We start from the raw sequence: 16889 nt of genomic DNA on the forward strand, positions 1-16889 counted from the left end.
AAGTTACTTTCGGTTTTTATACAAAAAAAAAAAAAATTGAAAGAAAATAATCCGGTAATATTTCCTGTTTACACGAACAAGTCTGGATGAGACAGGAAGTGTAAATATTTGCCCTCATGTCAACTCGTTCTGTATTGTATAACAATAAATACAGGAATTACAACATAAACCATCAATCACGAACATTTTGATGGCAAGCATTCGAAAATAATTGGCTTTTGAGAATTACATCGACTAATAGCATAATTAAAACAAAAAGCTGAGAAATTGGACATTAGCCAACCAAAAATCAAATTTTGTGTGCACACAAAGCCCAAAAACGAATTAATCGATGTTTAGTAGTGTATTAAATTTTGTGACAATGTCTAAAACATAAATTAATTTGCCAATTACATGCGAAGAAAGTCCTGATCGTCAATGAGAAAGGTATCATCATAAAGGCAAACTAATTAAATTTAATTGACTATTATCTGTCTTTTGTGCCGCGCGTCGTTTTTATTTGTCTGCGACGACAAGAGGTCACGCGTTACTATAGGAATCACTTATAGGCAAAAAGGGGTTCAGACCCATCCAATTCAAGTAGCAAGTAACGGCATTTTTATCTTACCTCATCAAACATCAACTATAACGAGTTGGTTCAACGACATATTCGGCACTAAAAATCATTTTAATTAAGAAAAAAGGATTTGTTAGCTATTAACTTTATTGCAATTTATTCGTTTCTTTTTCTCTTCTGCTTGTTAGCCTCGTGTTTGTTTGTTGTTTATCTGCTGCGACAAAGACAACAAGGCGATGCGGGAATGGACAAAAGAGAACGGTTTTTGTCAAAGGAGATTCGCCATTTAATTTGATAAGGCATCTCATGTATATTCAAATGTCTCGTTTGATGATAAAATTGTCGTTTTTTTTGTGTCATCCACGAAGACGTTTCGATGGAAAACGACATCAAAGAACGGCACACGGAGTGAATTGCATCAAAGGACAAATTGATGACTTGCGAAGAAGACGAAAATGAAAGGAGATGATGATGGAAAGAATCTCTTTTATTTTATTTTTTCGCAGCACAGATTCTAGTTTGTAGACGAATAGTAATTTTTACTATTTTTTAATTAAATCACAGCAATTTTCTTTTTTTTTTACTTTTAGGTATAGATGACAAAAAATGTTTTACATTGCAGTCAGAAAAAATACCGAAAGTAGATAATTCTAAGAGTAAGAAAATAATAGAAGACAAATTTTGAAGTTAAGAGAACACAATTTCTCTTAAATAATTATTTTTTTAATTGGTTTTTTATATAAAATGTTTTTGACACTAAAAAGAATTATTTTAAAATTATAAAAAATTAAAATTAAAAAAATAAAATTAATTAAAATTAAAAATAAAAAATTAATTAAATATTAAAATTTTTAGTTTTCAATTCAAATTTTAAATTCAAATTAGACAAATTAAGAGAAGAATTAATTTTGAAGCTTAGAGAAAGAAAATTCTCTTTTTATTTTTGTAGTATATGTTCCATATACTACTTTGTTTTTGGTGCATAAAAAAGGCCCATTTTGTGATACCCTATCGAGAAAACGTCGAAAAATTGTCAGAATCAAAGGCGGTAAGGTGCTAAACGACAGTAAACATTCCAAAGAATTCGAATTGAGGCAAAGAATCTCCCGACTTGAACAAAAAAATCTGGGGCCCTTCAAAAAAATTTTTTTTTTCAAATTTTTGGTTTTTTTTCAAATTTTTTTTTTTTCAAAAATTTAAAAAAAAAATTTTTTTTTTCATAACGCATTTTCGAATAAAAACTAAAAAGCGTTATGAGGCCTATAACGCTTTTTCTAATTAATATAAAATATCGTTATGAACCATCCAAAATTAATTTTCAACCTAAATTTGATAAATTTTATAGCTGGAAGTGAAAATTAATTTCCCTCATAATAAGAGGATTTTGGCAGAATTTTTTTTTCATCAATTTTTTTCTCTAACATCTTTAAATGGCTCCTGTACATCGAAAACGCAAAATTTAGAAAAAGTCCAAAACAAAAGTTGTTTCTAACATCAAAACCTTCATTTTGAGACGGAGAACCGTGATCTAGCTTAATTTTGAAAAATCGGTATGTGAGCCCTCATAATAAGAGGATTTTGACTTAAATTTTTTTTAATCAATTTTTTTCGCTAACATCTTTAAATGGCTCCTGTACATCGAAAACGCAAAATTTAGAAAAAGTCTTTTTTGTAATTTTTAGTACATTGTGTTTATATGTTTGTCCAGCATATGAAGAATTGGCAATAATTTCTCTTAAACTAAACAATGACTCGGTACACAAACGGGTTATGTAACAAACATATACTACAATTCGAATTTGCTTTGCTAATTCAAGGTACTTTTAACAATTTTTAGATGTCAATGTAGATCTTTTTTTAAACTGAAATGATAATTTAAAAATGAAAAATATATGAATATACAAAAATTAATCAATATTTAGAAATTTTAATTCAAAAAATTTCAAAAATAAAAATTTGAAACAAATAATGTTAAGAGAACGAGTTTTGACTTCTATTTTCGTTAAAAGAATAGATTTTTAAATTCTCTCAGCATTATCTTCATTTAGGTAATTTTTGTTTCAAATTCTTGTTCCCGAAATTTTTTACTTAAAATTATGAAATATTAATAAATTTTTGTATTTTTATATATTTTTTTTAAATTATAATTTTAGTTTAAAAAAAAATTAAAACGATATCTTAAAATTGTTAGAAAAATATTTAAAAAGAGATTTTACTTTCTCTAAACTTCAAAATTAATTTAATTAATTAAAAATAAAGATAAATTTGAATTTGAATTTCAACGTGATTTTTTTTTTCTCTTAAAATTATCTACATTACGGTAGTTTAAAATCTCCTTGAGCAAAGGAGAATTAAGGCGTTCGTCTTCAAGAAAGTTCAATACAAAAATTTGCTTGGTTTGAATTAATTGAAATGATGAAATTATTTTACTTACCTGAAAATGATGGCTAAAGGATAAATGATCTGTAAAGAAAAAAATGGTTAAAAGTTAAAAAAAATCTTCATTCATTTCCAAACAGAACTTCAAACCATTTGAACCTTTTGAAAGCCATAATGACCATTTTTGTCCTCTTTTCTCTCCAACAATTTCATTTCAACTATTAGCACTATTTACTTTAAAAAAAAGAAACAACAAGTCCTTTTTACGCACAAATGTTCCAACAAATGATCAAAGGACGATGGTTTGTTGACAGCATCAGTATCATCGGTCGTAACACGGGAAAAATCTTCTGAAAAACACAAGTATCATCATCATTATAATGATTAATGCCTACTTTATGATTGTGTTCCCTTTGTGAATTCAACACACAACACACATAAAAGAGCATTAAAAATGAGTTTTTACGTCGTATTTGCAGTGTAAACGCAAGCAGTTTTTTTTTCATCATTTCTCTCTTTCGTAATTATTTCGACGAGATATGAAATTGGATGGGCTTTGATGTTTCACATTTTTTTTTGTGTTGTTATCATTTTATTGCATAATGATGGAAGTAATCTGAAACAAACAAATATTTGAGGTTATTCATCATTTATTTTTTTTTTGTGTGTTTCAGGAATTCAGGACTTTGCGCTTTCCCATAAATTTGTGAATTTTCGGTCTATTGAGAAATTAGTTGAGTGTAACCGAGTGCAACCACTTAACTGCACATCACATGCAATTTTATTGCCATACCTTCTCTTTCAGTGTCTCACACACGGTCAACATGGGAGTGAACTGAGTCGAGTATCAACAATAAACTTTGCCTATATAGATACGATGCGATAAATTTTCGAAAAAAAAAACAATACTCTTCTTCTTCTTCTTCATCTACTGCTTTAAAAGTACGACAAGACATGAAAAAGACAAGGAAAAATGTTTGGCTTTAACGACTTGCATGAGTGCACTTAATGCCCATTTATTGCAAGTGAATTCCTTAAAATAACTTCTTACCTGCGACTCCTTTAGATGCATTGAAGTTTCGATCAATCCTCATTACGGCATGGAAAATTTTTTTAATCATCGACTTCCGTTCTTGTCATCGTGTCATGGGAAAAAATATCGGCGCAGCTTTCATTTCGTCGAAAAACTGCGTTTTATTGGGTAAGTAATTGATTCATACCCTCAGCGAATACAAACACGAAAAGAAGAAAAAAAAAACTAAAGACTTTAATATTCCAGGCACTAATCAATCAATATCTCAGATGTTTGTTTTCAATAAATCAAACTGAATCTCTTGTGAAAATGATGATAAAGTTTATTGTTTGTGCATTTTGCTGTTTCCTGCTAACTGTTCTAACTGTGCACGAGTACGAGGACGAAAAGCAACAACAACAAAAGTTATAAGTTGATGATGCAAGATTGCATGGGAGATTGATATGCTGTTGCTGTGTTACTATAAATTACTCAAACTGAGCTCTATGGAAACCGTTTTGTGTCGAGATTGAGGAAGAATGGCGAAAACGGAGGGAATTTGTTGAATAAATATTTTGATTTACAATTGATGAGTGATTTGTGAAAATTTCCCCTGGCGAGAGACGGTAAGTTAGTTGTTTCTCATCGATAACGACGACGACGACGTGGAAATTTTCGCAAATTAAAGGCAAGGTTTTGATTTGAATTCATTTAAGAAGAGAACAGGGTTTGAAAAATTTATTAAATATCTTTTAAAAAAAAAAATAATAATATAACATGCAGGAAATGTAAAAAAAATCGAAAGAAATTTATATATTTTTTTTTTATTTTTCAATTTAATTTTTTTAAATTTTATTTTAAAATTATTTTTTTTTAAATTAAAAAAAACAATTAGAAAATATTTTACTAAAATTCAATTTTTTTTTTTTTGAAAATTTTGAGCAATTTTATCCAATCGAAAGAAATTTTATTTTTTTTTTTAATTTTTCAATTTTAACATTTTTGTAATTTTATTTTAAAATAATTTTATAATTTTTCAGAAAATTAAAAAAAAAATAGAAAAGAAACTTTATTTAATCTTTAAAAAATTTTTTGAGAAAATTTTGAGCAATTTAATATAATCTAATCGAAAGAATATTTTTTTTCATTTTTTAAATTTTTTTCAATTTTATTTTAAAATTATTTTATATTTTTTATAATTATTTAATAATTTTTTTAAAATAAAATTTTTCAGTTTTGTTTTTTATTTAAAAATTTTAAAAATTATTGATCAAATAAAAATGGTAAAAAATCAAAATAATTTGAAAAATTAATTTTTTTTTTGTCTCCCGCAATTTCCATTTTGATATTTTCAATATTCAATATTCAATTAAAACATTTTTTAAAAATATTAAAAATAAAAAATCATTTAATTGATAAATAATTCCAAACCCTGTTTTCATCTTAATTATCGCAAATAACGTACTGAATCGGAAAAAGAGATGACCATCCTAAAATTTGTGTCAGTCGACGTCGTCACTGCAGGTAATCGATGTGTGAAATTGATAAAACATGGAAATTATCGATTTTGCTTATCAATTTGCTCAATGCGGAACAAAAAGTACGAAAATCAAATCCAAATTGGCGGTTTACTCCATGAAATCTCTGCATCAGGTGAGTGCTTTCAAAGTCACTTTTAAGCTTTTTTATATTAAAAAAAATTATTCATTTTATAAAACTGCAAATCCTCTTATTCTTGATTTTCTATATGACTTTTCCTTGCATTTCCTCCTTTCGGGATTAACAATAGCTCCCATTGTATTTTATTACCACAAAAGTTATCTTTCATCCTCATCATCATCATAAGTCTGAACACAAACAAGAAGAAAAACTTACACTTCATCACTTCTCGTTTCATCATTCATTCAACATACATCCATAAAGGTAGTTGGAAAAAATTTGTACAAAAAAATGATAAATCTATTGTTTGATGTCGTAAAATGTGTGTGTAGAGAAAGATAGACAAAGCCGATTCGGGTTTAACAATCCCATTAAATTTTATACAAAAGTCTAATCCATTAACGCTCTTAATGCTAATTGAAAAATAAGCTTTCAATTGAAATTCAACACAAACACACTTTTTTTCTTGTTTATCTTTTCCCCTTTGTTGCATCTACTTTTCATTGTAGTCGAAATTTTTCATTTCAGATTGTTTTGTGCTGTAGTCAAACATCAGAATATGATACTTGTGCTGTAATTATATGGAACATAGTTCAAAAGAATGAAAATAATCTTCAAAGCTTGGAAAAAAAATTTTACTGAGGTAAGATATTTTCATAAATTTTTAATAATTTTTTTTTAATATTATTTTTTTTATTTTCAGTGCAAATTTAAAAGCTTCATATCTATTTCAATTAATTCAAACCAAGCAAAAAAATTTTTTTTTCAGCTTCAGACTCAAGTTTATAAAATCAAGCTTCAAAATTATTTCAATTAATTCAAACCAAGCAAAAAAATTTTTTTTTCAGCTTCAGACTCAAGTTTGTAAAATCAAGCTTCAAAATTATTTCAATTAATTCAAACCAAGCAAAAAAATTTTTTTTTCAGCTTCAGACTCAAGTTTGTAAAATCAAGCTTCAAAATTATTTCAATTAATTCAAACCAAGCAAAAATTTTTTTTTCAGCTTCAGTCTCAAGTTTGTAAAATCAAGCCTCAAAATTATTTCAATTAATTCAAACCAAGCAAAAAATTTTTTTTTTCAGCTTCAGTCTCAAGTTTGTAAAATCAAGCTTCAAAATTATTTCAATTAATTCAAACCAAGCATATACCTAAGTTTTAAGATTTTTTTTTAAACTGACGTACGTCAAAAAATTTTTCACATATTTTCCTCGAAATTCTTGAGTAAATCTCTGCTCTTGAAAAAAATCAACTTTCCAAAAATAACTTTTGTTATGCTACATATTCCCGGAAATTTAATAATGTTCAAAAAACAAAAAAAAAATCAGCCAGACTGTTGAGACCAAAAACAACAACACCTGAAGGGCTTTATAACATATCATCCAAAAGGATTTCCCCATTCCTCGAATCCTCTTATTCAGACTTTTATTTTTTTCTGTTCAGTAGACGTGGTTAGCAACAAACAAAGGCATCATCAGGATAAACGGAAAATGTTTTTACTTGTTGTTGTTGTAGTTATGCAAAAAAAAAAGTAGAGAGAAGTAACTCACTTGCACACATGTTTTTTACATTATACTTTTTACATATTATTATTATAAAGTAAACTTTATGCCAAAACAAGGAAAACATAAAAACAAAGCGAGCTTCATGACATGACTTAACAAAATAACACACACACACACAGGATGAAAGCGAGGAAAAAAACGAAGAATAATCCCTTCTCGCTGCTGCTGTTTGGATTTTCGCTCGTCTTCTATTCATTTCAACCACAAGAAAAATAGATAAATTACTTTCAAAAGAAAATGAAAAATACAAACAAGCTTTTGACGGAATGAGGAACACATCACATGCAGCTTCGCAGACAAACACAAACAACAAGAACATGATATTCCTTGTCAATTTCACTCAAGCTATACTCTTCTGTTGTTGTTGTTGTGAAAAAGCTTTTTTTTTTTGTTTTTCTTTTACTTCCGATATATTACAGTCATTGTTTATGATGTAGCAAAAGATACAAGAAGATGAAGAAAAAGTGCTTTGAATAATATGTTTGATGATGTAAAACACCTTTCGCGAACATATTTTTTTGTTCGAGTTGAAAACATCTGCGGGAGTTATTTAAATTGGGAAAATTAATAATTTTTCCATGCTTCGCAACACCTACATTCATACAAGGCAAGATCAACGAACGAAGGTAATTTAATTTTAAAATAGCTGTTAAACTTTCTTTCTTACTTTTTTTTTTGTTTTATTTTTTAGCTTTTGAATCCTTACAAAAAAAAATGCTAAAAGAGAAACTTTGTCACGAATATTGTTACAGTGACTGCTTTTTTTAATCCACATCCGTTCCATAGAAAAGTGACCGACAATAACAAACAATACCCAACACACACACACACAAAAATGTTGGCAAATTAAAGATGAAAAAGTTTTTCTATTTGCTCGAAAAAAAGAGCGGTAGCAGCAAAAAAAAATCAACTTGTGTGGCTTCGACAATGCTCTCGTTCTCTCTCCTGTAATAATAATAATAATAATACTTTTTTTCTTGACTCCTTCTGGGATGGTTAATGAAAAAATATCATTATCTTTATTTGATACGGAGCGACGACGCAGCGATCACGGCAAACAACAATAACAAGCTGAAGAAAAAAAAATCGCTCTCTCGGAGAAGAGAAGCAAGAAGTGAAACAATAAAACCATAGAAATGGATTGTGATTGAAAACAAACAAGAAATACCTTTTGCAGAGTAAGTCTATGATATGGGAATCAGTGATCACGGTAAGATTTTAATTTTGGTTTTCATTAATTTGTCTGAATTTTTTTTATTAAATTTCTGAATTATAAATTAAAAATTTTTAGAAGGAGGTTGCAAAAAGAATTTAAAAATGATCTCCGTTTGAATGACAAAAAAAATTTTTTTTTTTTCAAAAATTTTTAAATTAAATTTTTAAAATATTCAGAATGTTTGAAATTTAAAAAAAAATACTTTCGTAAATTTTTTTTTCAATTTTTAATTTTTTTTTATATTAGGTATTTAAACTTTCGGTCAAAATATTTTTTTTTTATTTTAAAATAATTTTTTGCTAATTTATTTTTTTTAGTTAATTATCAAAAAGTTAAACTTTTAAATTAAATTTTGAAAATATTTAGAATGCTTAACGTTTTCTCAAAAAAATATTTTTCTTACATTTTTTTCAAATTTTTTAACATTTTTTTTATATATTTTTTAATATTTTTTTTTAAAAATGATTTTTTTTTTATTTTTAAATATTTTTTTGGTTAATTATCAAAAATTCAAACTTTTAAATTAAATTTTAAAAATATTCATAATGCTGAAAAAATTTCTCAAAAACATATTTTTGTCAAATTTTTTTTTTTTTTTTTATTTTAAAAAAAATTGAAAATTAATTAATTTTTTTAAATTAATTAAATTAATTTTTTTAGTTGAAATTGAAATTTTTATATTTAAATCTTTAACGTTTAAAATTTAATTTATTTTTTTTTAAATTTTTCAAACTTTTAATTTTTTATCGTACCTTCCTAAAAGAAAATATTATTCTTTAATTTTTTAAATTTTGAAAAAAAAAATAAAAATAGAAAATTAAAAATAATTTAAAAATTCTAAAAAAAAAATTAACAAAAATGAAAAAAGAAAGTTGAGCTCAAATTTATTAACGAAACATTTTTTAAAAAATATTTTAAGTTAAATCTTCAAATCGATCAACATCAAAAAACTTACCTCTCTGCTAATTCAAACATCTCAGGTTTGTTGTTTTTGTCATGCTTTTCCTTCCTTGGCCGATCTTTCTCCCACAAATATACAAAACATTCTGTACCAACAAGAAAAGAAAAAAAAAGAAAGCAACGAAGAAAAACTTTGTTAATTCACTTTGACTTGTTCCAATGTCTTGTCATCTTGCAGTGTCTTTATAACGTGAAGAATAGCTGTGATTTCTTTATTTTCTGTTTTTGTCGTCAAACAATCTTATTTTTTTTCCTCATCTGTTTTTTTTTACGTCGAGCTCCAAAGAAAAAAAAGAAGAAATCCACAAGAAAGAAATTAAACTTTTGCTTGTAACTTTTATGCCAATAATTTGAATTGATTCTTTATTTGCTTTTTCTTGTCGTTTTTTTTTCTCTCTCTGTGTTCATCTCAGCATGAATCCATTGAGAGAAAAAAGTCAAGAAAATCCACTTTTTTGACCCACTTTTAATCCCTCTTTTCAACGACGTGTGGATTAATGACATTAATGAGTTAATTCCATTAATTTTCGACTAACAAGAACGCAACAACAAGAACAAACATTCTAAAGGTGTAATTTCGACATAAATTAACAGAAGCCAGATAAGCGTTAAAAACACTTACAACGAAAAATTCTTGTAAAATACTAATTGCAGACACACTTACACGATAAATGAGACGCAACGAACACAAAAGATTATCTGGAGAGGAATGTGTGTAAAATGTTGCGGTAAGGGGGACACAAAATTTCTGCTTTTTTGTGTGAATTTACCGCAAAAACCTCATTTAAATAGACATATTTTCGGATGTGTGTGAACAACTTTTTTTTTCTCTCTCTCTCTCTTATTCAAGTAGGGTGCCCTTGAACGAGTCTCACGAGACTTTTTATCAATTCAGTGCGAAAATTGTTCCCTTGAAAAAGTTTGTTGGAATTTAAAAAGCAGAAATTTGTTGGTGACCAAACCTCGTCATTACCCGTAATTCATCATTTTACAAAGTGGTTAAAGGGCATGCACGTACAATATTATTTGTGGTTTTTTCTTCATCTCTCCTCTCTCTCTTCGGTTGGGTGCTGGCTAAAGTTACACGCAGACACAATTATTGTGTAACTGTTTTTTTTCGTGTTCGTGTGTGAGGCAACTGAAGCGCACGTGAATGAATGTTAATCCCAAAAGTAATATTAAATGTGATGATAAAAGAAAGAGACATGATGGTAAAAAGAAATGTCGTCTCTCTCCCCTTTTTTCTCCCTCCGTTTCATCAATTTGCAAGTTCCTCACAGACACGCTGTTGATAAAATATTTGCACACAAACACATGCACGGAGCAAAAATTAACGGGATTTCTCCATTTTAACAACACGTCGCTTGTCTCCTTTAATTTATTTCGACGTTTTGCTGCCAGCTATTTTATGTCTCACGTGCTACGTGTGTCAATTTAGAAGACCAAAAAAAAAAAGAAGAGCTCGAGTGACACGATGATAAAACCGAATACGAACAGGTCACCGAAAAATTTTCCAAAACAATAAAATTTTTAAGATTTAATCAACAAAGCTGAAAATATCTAAAGGGGTTGCCACACAACAACACGAGCGTCGTCGGTTAATCCTTTTTAAAAAGGGGATTTAAAGAGTGCCTAATTGATTGAATTTTACGGTAAAGTGGTTCTTTTTACAATAATCCTTCCAATGATCCTTCCTTCTGTCGTCTATCCGTGCAGTGTGACGACGAGAGCTTACTCTTGAATATTTTTAAATAAAAAATTATTTCTTCACGATGGTTTTCTGCTTTTTCGCAGAAATTCAAGTAAAAATCGAAATTGCTTTTAAATTGCTATTAAAACGTGCATTAATCGCTATCCGACGTAGTTTTGTATTTCTTACTTTCTTCAACTGTGTTATTTTGTGAGAAATTTTCAAACATATTTTAAATACATATTTATTTTTTTTTAATTTTATTAATTTTTTTTCCTTTTTTTTCTTAAAATTAAAAAAAATTTTTTTTTTTTTTTTTGCAAAAAAATTACAGAAAATAAATAAAAAAAAAATTTTAACAAAAAAAAAATTTAAAAAAAAATTAATAATTTAAAATTTAAAAAAAAAATAATTTGTAAAATTCTTATTTTTTTATTTATTTTCTTTATTTTTTAAAAGCATTTTTTTTTCTTTATTAATTTTTTTTTTATTTTATTAAATTAAATTTTATTTTATATTTTAATATTTTTTTTTCATATTTATAAAAACTTTTAAAAATAAAAATAAATATTGAAAAAATTATAATTTTTAATTTTATTTATTTATTTTTTTTTTTTATTTTTTTTTTTTTTTTTTGAAAATAAAAAAATCAATTAAATTTTATAAATCAAATAAAAATAGTAAAAATTAATTTGGATAAATATTTTTATTTTGAATAAAATTTTTTATTACTTAAAATTTATAATTTTCTATTTAAATTGTAAAATTTGACTTTAATATTTTTCAGTTGAAAAAATTTTTCAAATTTCTCACAAAACAACAGTTTAAACTGTAACGATATCGATACCGACATACCTTTTGCATAAGCATAACACAGACTCGTACAAAAAAAAACCAAAACCAGACAAACGCGTAAAAGCATTGAGGCTTATAATGAGCCGTTATTTTCAAAAGGATTTGTTAACTGATTAATGGTGACACACTCCTTCGCTTGCCTTTTTTCTCGCGTTCAACACTTAACGCGCAAGGATTTGTGGCTTCCATAATGTCCAATAAACTTTTTTTTATGGGTTTTCGCGAGTGACATTGCACGAGGTCCTTTAAAAAATCGAATAAATATTTGGGAGTAAATAAGGCATGAAAAAAATGTAACAATAAATCAATGAAGGAACGCACGCAGAGAGTACAATTTGACGGTTGTTGGCACCATCGAGAGAGAACGAGGCAAGTTTGAAAAAAAAAATGAAATGGAATTAAGTTGGAAAGAATGAAGCGACGACCACGTAATGTACATATAAAAAAATAATAAAAATAAAACAGAAAGGACTTAGAAAAGTGTAGAAAAAAAGGCAGAAAAACCATCTGTGATATTCTGTCATTTTTACGCTTAGTTATGAGAGCGTATGGAAACTGCTAAATAAATTAGATAAAAATAAAGTTGCGTTCCATTTAAAACGAATCACGTCTTCTTCGTCTCTTTCGTCTTTTTACTCAGAACAGAGAATGTAAATTCAATTTACTTCAAATTTTTTCGCATGCCATCCGAAAAAAATGTCATTGAAAGAGAAAATGAAGGTCACGATGATTGATTGCTTCTGAAAATCTGTTTTCGTCTAATATCGCTCTATTTAACATTCACTTGTAAATTTACTTTTGATTTCGCACAGCGGCATTAATGACCGTTATTGCACTTTGTTGCGAATTTTCGCTCAGTTTGAAAATGTATCGCATAAAATAGGTTCAGTTTCTTTTCAGATTCCAGATCGAAAGGAAATTTTAAACGATGGGAGTCGTTTTTTTGGTTTGCGTTCCAACGTCGAACTATGAAAGGGTCCTTTTGGGCGGAGGATTTCATGGTAAGTTGATTTTTTATTTAATTCAAAATTTAATGCTTGGTTTGGATTAATTAAAATAAATTTTAAGCTGAAAAAAATTTTTAAATTTTATTGATTAAAAAAAATTGATTAAATAAAAAAATTATTTACAATTAAAAAATTTTATAAAAAAAATAATTAGATAATTAAAAAAAAATTATTATTTTTAATAAATTTATTTAAATGTTATTAATTTAAATAAAAAATAAATAATTTTTTTTAATTAAATATAATAATAGTAAAAAATTAGAATTATAATATAAATAGAATAAATCAAAATAAATAATTAAATATAATAATTACTTTTTTTAAAAAATTAAATTTTAAATTTTAATTAAAAAATTAATTTAATATTTAATTTTTTTTTATTTAAAATTATTTATTTTTTGTTAATTTTTTTAAATAACTAAAATTTTTATTTATATATGTATTAATTTTCAATTATTTTAATTAAATTTAATTATTTTAATTATATTTTTTTATTTTAATTTTTAACAAAAAAAAATAATTTTTATACCTTTCAAACAGCTTTTCCTCCTTCAAATGACCTTTTCCAACCCGCATCTGCTAATGTTCGCCCAATATCTCCGAATAATTTTACAACTAACATACCTGGGCAAGACTCGAATGCAATTTTAAAGCTCGAGGTCGAATTGAGAGACAAAAATTTGCCTCCCGCAGCCAAACGTTTGGGACAAAAAGGACAAAATTATTCTCCAAATCCTAAAAGAGATATCGTAACTGGATTAATTCCAATGGAAAAGGTAAATTTTTTATAAAATTTTGAAAAATTTTTACCTCTTTAAATTTTAGGTCCTTGATGAACTCCTCAAAAAACTCGAAATCGAACACGTAATCTGGAATGGCGACAAAAACGGAAATTATTATCAAGTAATTTTCCCTTTGGAATCAGGAATTCCTTGCGAAACAACTTTACATTGCTTAACTGAACTCGGAATTGGAGTGAAATTGAACTCAACTGTTAGTGTGATGCCCTGTTCCGTAAGCTTTGAAGGAAACGAACATCCAGAAGTTGATGATGATGAGTAAGTTTTACCTAAAAAAATATATTTTCATACTTTAAATGATTTTTTAAAGCATGCCAACGGATAATAACCTAAAATGGAAAGCTTTTGTGGATTCAATTAAATCGAAATTGACTGTCAAACAAGTCGTTGATGGAGTTCGAGCTGGAGGCGCCTTGTCTTTTGATTATTTGTTGTTGATCGTAACTGCTGATTCTCTCGCTGCGCTTGGATTGGTAGAGAATAATGCGCCAAATATTACAGCTGCGATGTTGGTTAGTCCATTGATGGGACCTGTAATGTCAATTACTTTTGGAACGATCATTTCTGATAGGGAATTAGTTGTAAGTTTTTACCTTTGAAAGATTTTTTGAGTGAAAATATTAATTTTTGTATTTTAGAAAGTTGGATTTATATCTTTGGCTCTCGGAATGTTCATCAGTTGTCTCTTTGGATTCATTTTTGGATTAATTTTGGGAACTACGGAAATGCCATGGGGCTATGGAGACTTTCCAACTGAGGTTTTTAATTTTTTTTAATAAATTTTTTCAGGAAATTTAAATTTTAAACCTTTTCAGGAAATGCGCGGAAGAGGAAATGCTCGATCTCTGTGGATGGGTATCTTATGGGCGCTTACATCAGGCAGCGGCGTAGCTGTTGCTTTACTTCAAGGCTCTGCAGGTCCCTTAATTGGTGTTGCAATTTCCGCTTCTCTTCTCCCGCCAGTTGTCAATTGCGGCTTATATTGGGCTCTCGCATGCATTTGGCTCATTTATCCCGACAAAAAAATGCCTCATATGAAAGGCGAAGATTACTTCGGAAACAGTTCCTATCAAATGTTGTACACGAATTACATTCCCACGGAATTTCTCATCAGCGGAATTGTATCGGGACTTTTAACCGTAATTAACGTCATTTGTATTTTCATCACGGCAATTATGGTTTTGAAGATAAAGGAAGTTGCTGCTCCTTACATTTCATCGCCAGACTTGAAACGTTTTTGGGATACTGACATTCGGGTCGCACGTAAAGCCAACCAATCGACAATTCGTCGCAAGAACACCGTCAAAGAGCGACAAGAAGATCTCGCATTCGATGTTCAAGCGAAAAATCTCGGAGGAACACTTGAAAGGGCACTGCGAGAAGCTCTTGATGATGATACGTTTAGAAAAGTTCGTCGTATGAGTTATTCGAGCAATGCAGCGAAAGGCGTTCGTGAAAGACTCGGGATTCCCGAAGGAACTTCCGATTCGTCAGAAGTTACAGCGGGAAAAGTACCAAAATCCAGCTCAGATTTGATGTTATTGGACAAACTCGTTTCAAATCTTTTGGAAAACAACGACGGCAAAGACAATTCGGGATCTTCATCAAGCGGCGGACTTCGAGATTCGATCATTAATCGTTTCAGACCTCTTTCCAGATCTCTTCGAATGGGTTCGAAACGATCTAATGTCATGCCAACCATTTTGGAAAGCAACGCTGGAGGTAATAATCCGCAAAGAAGTTCATGGGGATCACAACGAGGAAATCCTGTCGTTCATAATGTCCTGAATACATTGAGAAACGCCCCCCAAAGATTCAGTCATACAAGTTCAAGCGGCGGCGGCACTGGAAAAGAAGAGAATTCAAGTTTAACGGGAAATATTCTCGATTAATTAAGTAACCCGCATCATTAAAATTATTGCACTAATTGCGATTTTGTGAAAAATTATAATTTTTATGAATTTTCATTTAAAGTTAAAAATAAATGAAAATCAAAAAAAATTATGAATTTATTCACAAAATCGCAATTAATGACCGAAAAACACGTTTCAAGGTAAGAAATCCAACCGACAAAATGCAATTTTATTGATTGACACACATCTCTGCTCCATACCGTTCCCGTTTCACATAAAATTGATGATGATTTTGTTAAATATTTATGCAATTGATTAAATGCTCATTAGTTGAGTAAATAATTTTATCATTATTGTTTGTCTGTTTATTGGCGTTCGTGTAGTATTGATTTAACACACAAAATGTATGGAGAAGAAAATTTGCGTGATGATTTAATTAATTTTGTCGGGTATTTGATGATAAATATCATGTTAAAATTGAAATTAATCAGATTACGGGAAACACACTGTTGTCGGTTGAGGACCAACAAAAGTATGTCAATGTGTCAACGAATTTCAATGTTAATTAATGCTCTTTTTCCGGAAAGGACATGCATTTTGTGGAATTCCTCTTTTTTGACATTTTTTTTTAATATCAAGTGTCAAATATTTTTTAGAAAGTTTTTGTAGAGAAAAAATGTTGCAATGCGTCTTCTTGCATGTTCTCTTAGACTTAGATAGAAAACAGAAAATAATAAAAAAATGTTATATATGAAAAAGATGCATGAGTGACCACAGTTATTTTCAAACAAATTCTATCCAAACACACAACATGAAAATTTGTTTGCAGTGATTTCTTGTGTGAATTCTATTTAAATAATTCTTGGTTGGTTTTGCGATGTTTATTTATAGAAAGAAGGGAAGCTCTGAAATTGACATTTTATAAACAAAAATTTTCTGTGATTTTTTTTATTTTGAATTTAAAAAGTGAATGAAAAGAAAGTCAACTAAGCAGGTAAGTTTTAACAAAATGAATAAACGGAAATTTATTTTAAATTTTTTTCAGAAAAGACGACATCTACTGATGGAATGGCTTAACTATAAAAAACATAAGCATGGTTAAAAAATATTTTGAGCAAGAAGGAAAAATGTTTTAAGTAAGTATTTGACTCTCAGAATTATCAGAAACTGAAACTATGAAGGAGCTTAAATTTCATCATAGGTTTTGTTTAATCTTTAACAGTCGATAACCTGAAAAAAATCGAAATCGTCTACAGGAGAAGAATCGTAAGCTGTGATCTGCAAGCAATACAAAATGACAAAAGGGCTATTGAGGACAAATCTGTCAATTCCTCTTGTT

General features: G+C 28.2%; 1 protein-coding gene across 1 annotated transcript; it reads left to right on the plus strand.

Annotated features, from left to right (window-relative positions):
• The first annotated feature begins 12818 nt into the window (after window positions 1–12818).
• Window positions 12819–16155, plus strand: LOC134831101 (uncharacterized). The gene is made up of 6 exons (XM_063844749.1): window positions 12819–12891; window positions 13438–13673; window positions 13723–13955; window positions 14008–14278; window positions 14336–14455; window positions 14513–16155. The coding sequence occupies exons 1-6, from the start codon at window positions 12819–12821 to the stop codon at window positions 15587–15589; spliced, it is 2010 nt and encodes a 669-aa protein (XP_063700819.1). The 3' UTR covers window positions 15590–16155.
• Window positions 16156–16889: the final 734 nt, after the last annotated feature.

Source organism: Culicoides brevitarsis, chromosome 2 (genome assembly GCF_036172545.1).
Source record: "Culicoides brevitarsis isolate CSIRO-B50_1 chromosome 2, AGI_CSIRO_Cbre_v1, whole genome shotgun sequence".
Lineage (NCBI taxonomy): Eukaryota > Metazoa > Arthropoda > Insecta > Diptera > Ceratopogonidae > Culicoides > Culicoides brevitarsis.

Coding starts and splice junctions, on each gene's coding strand:
- LOC134831101 (XM_063844749.1), top strand. CDS start 12,819: ATGGGAGTCGTTTTTTTGGTTTGCGTTCCAACGTCGAACTATGAAAGG. Junction 14,279..14,335: donor TTTCTGATAGGGAATTAGTT/GTAAGTTTTTAC, acceptor TTTGTATTTTAG/AAAGTTGGATTTATATCTTT. Junction 14,456..14,512: donor ATGGAGACTTTCCAACTGAG/GTTTTTAATTTT, acceptor AAACCTTTTCAG/GAAATGCGCGGAAGAGGAAA.